A 9,838-nucleotide genomic window follows, 5' to 3' on the forward strand; every position below is an offset into this window, starting at 1 on the left:
CCCTCTTCCCTCTCGTGCTCTCTGTCTCTCATTATCTCTCTCTCAAATAAATAAATAAAATCTTTAAAAAAAAAAAAAAAAAGAAAGAATTCTTAAACAGAAAGCCAGCCAGCCTGTAGAACAGAAAAAACAACATGGGATTCATCCGGAGACCTGGGGCCCAGACCGGAATCAGCCACCGACAGGGTGGCTTGATAAGTTCCTCAAAACCTTCAGGTCTTGGTAACACTTCATCTGAGAAAAGGCCTGTAGACCAAACACAGCTCAGTGCCTCAATAAAGATTAGGGTAAGAAGAAACCAAAATGCTTTGCTTCACTAGTTTTTTTATAAAGATAGGCAATCAATCCTGCTTTGTCTTGTTAGTATCACTTATCCAAGCAGTTTCTGAAAGTCTTTTAAGACATCATATACTTCTGTTATTCTAGTTCACTTTTGATTTAGCTATCTTCCAGAGATCCATATTAATTTCATGCTAGTGAGAGCCATTTGACCATCTTACTTTATTCTGTGAGATTTACAGGATCATAATCCCTTATCCAAAACATTTAGGGCCAGAGGTGTTTTAGAATTCAGAATTTCTTGGCTTTTAGAAAACCACTTTAGTAATATACTGTATAATATATAATTGGGACAATATCTCTGAAGCAAAACACAGGAATACTTATACTCAGTAGAATAAATAAACTGCAAATAGCCTCACTATCTAGTTCAGTTCAGGTTTTACTGCTGAAATAAGTTTAGGTCAGGTTTTGCAACCAAAAACAAAACAAAACAAAAAACCAAATGAATAACAACAAAATAACCACAAATGAGAAACAATAACTTCTTAGAAAAGGACTATGGACCTGAGCTGATCAAGGTCTGAATTCCCACTAAGGAAGAAATAGAAATACGGTTACACCTCACTGATCTAGCTTCATCTAGAAACAAGTTTCTCATGAGTTGAGTTTTGCAGATTTATTTCCTTCATTTTAAGCTTATCTAAACTGTTATAAATCTTTCTAAAATATCCCTTCTGTTTCATGGTGATTGATACACCATGAGTATTAATTATTATACTATATGGTAAAGTAGCAATGTCCTCAAGTCTTGTTAAAGTTAGAGATATTTGCCCCTAGTTAAATGGCTCCAGCTCTGCTTTTGTCAGTTCCTTCTCCTTTTTATGGTTTTTATGCATCCTCCTTGGCTGAGACTCCGCTCTTACTTCTCCCTAACTTAAAATAATTACTACAGGCAAGTGATAATTATTAAATAATTGCTAAAGACAGAGGTCAATTATCTTAAAACCACTTTTTATGTGAGGTGAGATCTTTCTATAAAAATCCTAGTGGAATTAGAAGTAAGATTTAGACAATAATACTCTAAGAGTAAATTTAAGAGGCACCTGGGTAGCTCAGTCGGTTGAGTGACTGCCTTCAGCTCAGGTCATGATCCCTGGGTCCCAGGATCGAGCCCCACATAGGGCTTCCTGCTCTGTGGAGAGTCTGCTTCTCCCTCTCCCTCTGCTGTTCTCCCTACTTGTACTCTCTCTCTCTCTCTCGTTCTGTCAAATAAATAAATAAAATCTAAAAAAAATTAATATAAGTAAATTTAAGAGTGTACATTTAGCAAGTGCTTTTTCCTCTAAGGAGTAAAATATAGTCATCCTTAAGTTTACATAAATTCATGTTCTCTTCATTAAATCATTTGAAGTTCCCAGAAGTTGGCATATTATTTCATTCTTCCATGACTTTACACATGGAATTACCTCTATTTGAAATGCTATGTCCTTCCTTCTAAATTTAGCAAACTGCCCCTCATCCATCAAAAACTCCAGACAAGCTCCCTCCTCCTGCAGGAGGAATCCTCTGATGTTCTCCCCTCCTGCTCTGGATTAGTCGTGCCCCCTTAGATTCTTCTCCCGTTTCATTTAATCACCTTGCAGTCACAGCTGGTTCTCCTTCCTGTCTTCTGCACTGTAGGTTACCCTGCCTTCAAGAAGTCTGTGGTATTTAATGCAACTTTTTGTGGCCAGACTTACCGCAACGCCTAACACACAAGAAGTGCCTATTCTTAAATGATTAAATGCGTGAAAGAATATGAGTAACTAAGTGATTATAAGAAGAGCAAAATTTGTGAACTGCCAAAAATAAGACTCCAAAATAGCAAACAGGTTGTTAGGGTCTCCTTGTGTTCCCTTCATTTATGCCTACCCGTCCTGTGGTGGGCTGGCAGACGTGCCTTTTGCCGTGAATAGCTCAAACCGCGGTAGAACCAGCTGTCTCCCCTACTGGTCTGTGAAGAGGTGCTCTCAGCACTTGGCTATTTACTGGCTCAAATGCTGTATGACACAAAGGAGGGACGGGTTTTTTTTTTTAAGATTTTATTTATTTATTTATTTATTTGAGAAAGAGAGAGCATAAGCAGGGAGGCAGAGGGAGAGGGAGTGACAGTTGTTGAGCAAAACTAGAGTTTGCAAGCAGCAGGGAGAAGGAAGGTTTAGCAACTGAGCAGCACAGTCAGCTCTGCTTTCTAGACAGAATCCTCTGGTGGCAGTTTGGAGGATGGATTGGAGAGGAGAGGAATTGGAGGTGGGAAAGCTACTTGGGTGGCTGATGCAACAATCCAGGTGAGAAATGCAGTGCGAGGGAAAAGACTGGAAGAGGTGTTTGAAGGAAGACTTGGTAACACTAGGGGATTACTGTAACTGGGAAACAGACTCTAGAGAAAATGGAAACTATTCTCTGGTCATACTGGATGATAGGAGATTCAGATAGTGGTTTAAAAGTTTCCAGTGTATTCTTACTGGACTCTATAATAATAAAGAAATCTCTGGACTTTTCTGTGATGATTGGATGGTTAGTTGACTTACAAAATGAGTTTCTTTTACATATATAAAAAGGCAAGTGGAGGGACTCCTGGGGTCGAGCCCTGCATCGGGCACCCTGCTCAGCAGGGACTCTGCTTCTCCCTCTGCCCACCGCTCTGCCTCCTTGTGCTCTCTCTCTCTCAGGCAAATAAATAAAATCTTTAAGAAAAATTAATAAAATTAGAAAAATTAAAAGGCAACTGGCATAAGGGAAATTGATGGCTGTGGAGGAGGGGCAGATACTTCATTTGAATTGCAAAAACTTAAAAGCACTCACAAAAATGAAGTTAATAAAATGTTTCTCAAGGACACTTTATGCATGTGTTGCCTATATATACATTGCATTTCTGTATACCATCTTTGATTGAAGGAAGATACTCATAAGATAGTTACAGAAATATTAAAGTTACACTAACTCAAAACAAATGTGATTACACAATTACCGGTTTTTCTGAGGCTTATTGTGTAAGCTGCTCTTACTCGGCACTTATTAATAAAAAAGAGGGCAGCTAGCTAACGTTACTAGGTTAGACACTGATGCAACTATTTCCCCGGTTGATTCATGACAAAATCTAAACGTGGGCATCTCATTTATGCAGGTACGGGTGTTCATCAACCAGTTATATCAGCCACGTTTGGTGCAAGAAATCAGCAAAAACCCAGACTTGCAGGCCATCCGAATTGCTGCTGTGAACCCCATCCTGGACCCCTGGATCTATATCCTTCTGCGGAAGACCGTGCTCAGCAAAGCAATAGAGAAGATCAAATGCCTCTTCTGCCGCATTGGCGGGTCCCGCAGGGACCGTTCGGGACAGCACTGCTCAGACAGCAGAAGGACATCTTCCGCCATGTCTGGCCACTCCCGCTCCTTCCTCTCCCGAGAGCTGAAGGAGATCAGCAGCACATCTCAGACCCTCCTATACATGCCGGACCTCAGTGAAAATGGTCTTGGCGGCCGGAATCTGCTTCCGGGTGTACCTGCCATGAGCCCGGTCCAGGCAGACACCACCTCCCTGAGGACTTTGCGAATATCAGAAACCTCGGACTCCTCCCAGGGGCAGGATTCAGAGAGTGTGTTACTGGTGGACGAGGTTAATGGGAGTAGCAGGTCTGGGCCTGCCCCCAAGGGGAACTCTCTGCAAGTCACATTTCCCAATGAAACACTGAACTTATCAGAAAAATGTATATAGTAGCTAAGGAAAGAAATACAGCACTATTTCTGCTATTTCTGGAAGCATATAAAATCCTGTGCAATAGACACATAAATGAAGTGTTTTCGCTGTGCGCAGAAGGGCTGTTTTGTCCTTCAACTCACATTAAAGAACATCTGGGCTCTTTAGCACTTTCCAAACAATCAAGTTCATTCATAGGGGACCCAGAGTCTGAAGCACATTGGTTTTCACTTCACTATGACACAGGATTTCTGTCATCACTTGATGGCTGGGAAGATCTACCCTCAGTTTTTCTACTTGATAGGAGGATGGCATAAGTTTTGCTATTTTCATAACATCCAGAGCTTTATATCTGGCATACAGCAGAAGGCCAGGTACGGAAGGGCTCTATTCCAATAAACTATGAGGACTATCTTGTGATTTAAGTGTCTCACTAAAGCATGAAATGTGAATTTTATCGTTGTAAATATGACTTAGGGTATTTAAAGTATTTTCTTCTCTGTGAGAAGGTTTGTTGTTAATACAAGGTATAATAAAATTATAGTAACCCCCTTCTTCCCAGTATAACCAGCTGAAGTTGCAGATGTTAGATTTTTTTCATAAACAAGTTCGGGCCAAGGTGTGGAAAATACAGTGAGACTCATAGCTATAAAAAAAATAATATAAATTTTTAAAAGAAATAGTTTAATATTATAAAAGGAATAAAGCAAAATACTATTTTAAGACATGAACATTATAGTCCAAAATATTAAAGTTCTTTCAAAGCTATGTGTAATACATAGTGAAAAATTTTTAGTGATGCTACATGTATTTATCCAGAAAACTGTGATTTCGGGAGAAGCTAACCTGCTGGTTAAAATATTTTTTCTACTTTTGTCCCCACTGATACTTTTAAAAATATAACAAATTTGTAGAAGTCCGAATAAATAACCCATAATTGAAGTGTATAATATAAAAGGAGTCTAAGCAACTTGTTTTTGTTTTCCCTCTTAAAGTGTTCATAGTTTTACTTTCCTAAGGAATGATCTAGAGTATCCTTTAAAATTTAAGAGGAAGGCAGGTTGCACCATGAAGGCCTTTGAGATGTGGAAATATCACAGATGCCGTAAGAGTTTAACAACATAAGGAGTGCAGAACTTGGACACATGAGGGTAACCTTCTTGCGGTTTTGTGTAACACCCAGTGATGCTGTACACATTTGAAGGACCTTTCTCAAGGAAATACTAAGCATGTTTTGTTGCTTAAAATGTTTTTGTGAATTGCTTGGTTGTAATTAAATTCTGAGCCTGGTAGTGATACAGTTTTAAGAAGCAGTTGTACCAACTGAAATTATTTTGGAGATTATAATAAATAAATACACTCAGTCTGAGTTCCATATCATCAGTTTTGGAAAACTTGTGTGATTTTTGGGTTTCAGGTCATCGTCTACATCCTTTTAAATTGGACTCTTTAAATTGTTTTATTTTGAAGTGATGTCAAATTTAGAAAAAAAGTTACAACAGGACAAAGCCTTGGATCCACTTAATGGCGAATGATATTGAGAAACCAAGATCTGGGTGTAAGGTGGACTCAAAGTCACATTTGTATGGGGGGAGGAGAGTACGGGGGAGACAATATTATGCCTAACTTGCTGCATGTGGAGAACCCAAATATTTATTACAAAAAAATTAGCATAAGCTTGTGGCCCCTCCTACTTGTAAATTCTCTGCATCAGTGCTTCTCAAACTTGATCATGCACCAGAGTCATCCGGAGAGCTTGTGAGAACACAGTTTCTGCTTCTGCAGGTCTGGGGTGTATACACTTCTGAAAAGCTCCTAGGTGACTGATGGTAGCTGTCTGAGTACACATTCGGAGTAGCCCCCAGGAGTGAGGTGGTGATTTGCCATTTGCAAGTTTTTAAAGGTATTCTTGGATGCCGTCAGAAAAACAGGACTGGCATCTTCACAAGCCTGAAGGCACAGTGATTCTCAGCTGAGGTCGAGGTAGCTTAGAAAAGGAGCTTCTGGCCCAAGCCTGAGATGTTCCATTTCCCCATGTTAACCAAAGCCTAAGAAACAATGTTTTCAGAGAATATTTTACCTGTGAAAGAGGCTTTCATTCTTCTCCCATGTATGTGGACAATGAGACAATCCCTAGATTTGTATATAAATGAAATCTATATATTATCATATACTACACATACTATATATCACTGTGTTTATGGAGGAAAAACTAAGCCTCATTCACAAGTTAGCATTACTAATAATCAAAGCATAATCTCACTCATACTTCAGAGGTTCACCATCCAGAATATGGACTCTGGCTTATTCTTTTTTTAATTAAAATAAAATTCACGTATTATAAAATTTGCCCCATATTTTAGTACGTTCACAGAATGCAACCATCACTGCTGATTCCTGAACATACTTATCATCCCAAAAAGAAGGCACATGCCCATCAGCAGTCACTCCCCATTCTCCTCTCTCCCTAGCACACGACAACCACTCTATCTCTATGGATTCTCCTGTTCTGGACATAAATGGCATCATACAAGATGTGGCCTTCAGGGGCGCCTGGGTGGCTCAGTTGGTTAAGCGACTGCCTTCGGCTCAGGTCATGATCCCGGAGTCCCGGGATCGAGTCCCGCATCTGGCTCCCGGCTCAGCGGGGAGCCTGCTTCTCCCTCTGACCCTATCCCCTCTCATGCTGTTTCTCTCTCTCTGTCAAATAAATAAAAATAAACAAAATCTTTAAAAAAAAAAAAATTTAACTACTTGGGGCACCTGGGTGGCTCAGTTGTTAAGCGTCCGCCTTCAGCTCAGGTCATGATCCCGGAGTCCCGGGATCGAGTCCCGCATCGGGCTCCCTGCTCAGCAGGAAGCCTGCTTCTCCCTCTGACCCTCCCCCACTCATGTACTCTCTCTCTCTCTCATTCTCGCTCTCTCAAAATAAATAAATAAATCTTTAAAAAAAAAAGATGTGGCCTTCAATATCAGGCTTTTTTTCACTTAGCATAATATTTTCAAGTTTCATCCATGTTGTAGCATGAATCAGTTCTACATTTCCCTCTTATGGCTGAATAATACTGCTGTATTTCCTTTTTAAAAAAAAATATTTCTGTATTTCTGATAGTAGCATTTGTATACAAGTTTTTATGTGAACATATGTTTTCAATTCTCTATATACCTGGGAATAAAACTGCTGGGTCATATGTTAACTATATGTTTAATTTTTTGAGGAACTGCCAAACTGTTTTCCCAAGTGCTTGCACCATTTTACATTCCCACCAGCAATGTACAAGGGTTTTGATTTCTCCATATCTTCATCAATTTTTTTTTCCTCATCAATATTTCTTATTGTCTTTTTTGGTTCTAGCCGTCCTAATGGATATGAAGTGCTACCTCACTGTGATTTTGATTTGCATTTCTCAACATCTAATGATGTTGAGAACCTTTGCAAATGCTTACTGGCCATTTGTATATCTTCTCTAGAGAAATGTCTTTTCAAATCCTTTGTGCATTTTTTTTTTTTAAAGATTTTATTTATTTGACAGAGAAAGACACAGCGAGAGAGGGAACACAAACGGGGAGTGGGAGAGGGAGAAGCAGACTCCCTGCCGAGCAGGGAGCCCGATGCGGGACTCGATCCCGGGACTCCAGGATCATGACCTGAGCCGAAGGCAGTCGCTTAACCAACTGAGCCACCCAGGCGCCCTCCTTTGTGCATTTTTAAATTGAGTTCTATGTCCATATTAGTTTCCTAAGGCTACCATAACAAAATACCACAGACTGTGGGGCTTCAAGTAGAAATTTATTTTCTTACAGTTCTAGAAGCTGGAGGTCCAAGATCAAGGTGCTGGCAGGCCTGGCTTATCCTAGAGCCTCTCTCCTTGCCTTGAGATGGCCATTTTCCTGCTGTGCTGTCACATGGCCTTCTCTTTGTACACCTGCTTCCCTGATGTCTCTTTTGTTATAAGGACACTACTCATACTGGATTAGGGCCCACCCTTATGACCTTGTTTGACCCGAATTACCTCCTTGAAGGCCCTACCTCCAAATACAGTTACAGGGGGTCAGGGAGAGGGCTTCACCATCTGAATTTTAAGGAGATACAATTCAGTCCATGACAATGTCTTTTGATTGTTGAGTCTGGCTTATTAAAAGAACAGCCAAGGAAGAAAAACTTCAGCATTGTTCGTCATCCATTCCACATCTATTTATAAAATTTACCAGCTATGTGATGTGAAGATAGTTTCTTGTGGGAAACTTGTTCCTGAACATTTACAGCTTCAAACTTTCTATGCAAGAAAATTCTGATTGTCTAACTGGCTGGTATTAAACTCTACCTGGTCCCAGTAGGATATAGCAGAGAGAAAGATAATCGAAACTCCATCTTATGATCTTTAAGACAATCTAACCAACATGTCAAGTGTGTTAGGAAAGATGGTTTAGATTGGCACAGCTATTAAAGTGGTACTTTGATGAGAAGAACATGGAACACAAAAGTCCTTTCCCAAAGTGCAGCCACCCTCTCCATGGTTTCTTATTGGGGTCACAAACACAAAGGCCCATGGGAAAACCAAGGCATAGTGGTATATACTGTTAGCTATGCCTTTGGCCTTAAATCTTAATGCAGAAATAGCCACATGACACGGGACGGTCATTTTTCCTAAACTACAGGCAATCCCTACCTTCCCAAGGTTTGCATTACACCACTTCACTCTTGCAAAAGACCTACATTAGTATGTTTTCACTAACCCAAAGAAATCCAAAGAAGATTTTTGCTTTTGCCAAAAAAGGTGAAAAGCAAAAATAGCATTCAGTGTTGGTTTTGCATCGAGCCATTCCAGAGGCAGCACAACCCTGAGCAGCAACAGTGGCCCCCCAACTTCCTGCCCTAGAACCAACACTCAGCCTCTCAGGACCAAGCCGCCAGGGCTTGAACTGTGTCTGTGAGCATCTGTGCTTTATCTGAAGTTCTTTTGTGTGTTCGTTGGCAAAATGTGTCCTACAATATCAAAAAAGTCTAAGAGGGGTTATTTTGGGGGTTTGAGAAAACTCAAAATTTTTTCCGTATACGTTAATGGTCATTGCTTCTTCACTTTATACTGTTTCAACTTATGAAAGGTTCAGTAGCCATGCCCTCCTTCCAGATAGCAGTGAACCTGTCCTTGTGATTGCTTCAGAACAAAACACACCGTGAAGTGTGCTCTCTTCCACTGCTCTCCCCACCACGTGCCTTTCCCAGCACCTCCAAACCTGAATCTGAGATATTGCAGGTATGATCGCAAGGTGGCTTTCCAGATACACAAGGCATGGAACCAGAGAGAAAGAGAATGAGCAAAAGAGCACATTTGACCCTGTTGTTTAGCATGGGTCCTGGGGCATACCTGGGGCTTTAGCTGCAGGCTGGAAACACTTTGGAAAAAAAGAAAGATAGTTGCGCCTCTTATCCTGATATCAATATCAATGTCTCTACCATTCATTCATTACCCTATCTTTACCTTTCTAGGTCATCTACCCCATTCCACAGCATGGGAGAGAAAGAAGAATATGCCAAACATTCCTATGTCCAGAAAACATTTAACCATGGCAAGTCCACATTTCTTTTTGAGAAGGGGTGAAACAAGATTCAATGCAAGGAAGAAGCAAAGAGAATTCCCAGAACCATGATGAAAAAGCTCAAGGCAACAGCTCTGTAGCAGGCCAGGGGACATGCATCTAGAGGAGTTCTAGGATCTCTCTAAGGTTTAAAAAAAAATTGACAGATTATTTAATGCTTGGCAATATTGAGAGTAGTATTACATTTCTATTAGACAATGAAGGGAAAAATTAGTC

The 9,838-nt window shown here is 40.3% G+C and overlaps 1 protein-coding gene across 2 annotated transcripts in view; it reads left to right on the plus strand.

The window, feature by feature from the left end:
* The window catches only part of PTGER4 (prostaglandin E receptor 4), a 14,162-nt gene extending 8,761 nt beyond the window's left edge, over positions 1-5,401 (plus strand). Inside the window, exon 4 of one of the 2 annotated variants that reach the window (XM_031028174.2) lies at positions 3,449-3,981. In XM_031028174.2, coding sequence (XP_030884034.1) covers positions 3,449-3,789 — 341 coding nt within the window. In that variant the 3' untranslated portion in view covers positions 3,790-3,981. Of the gene's footprint in view, positions 1-3,448 lie in introns of both variants that reach the window. The other variant, XM_006733336.3, reaches the window with a different exon arrangement.
* The last annotated feature ends 4,437 nt before the right edge of the window (positions 5,402-9,838 follow it).

This window comes from Leptonychotes weddellii, chromosome 7, assembly GCF_054177405.1.
Source record: "Leptonychotes weddellii isolate Sample4059 chromosome 7, ASM5417740v2, whole genome shotgun sequence".
NCBI classification, from domain to species: Eukaryota; Metazoa; Chordata; class Mammalia; order Carnivora; family Phocidae; genus Leptonychotes; species Leptonychotes weddellii.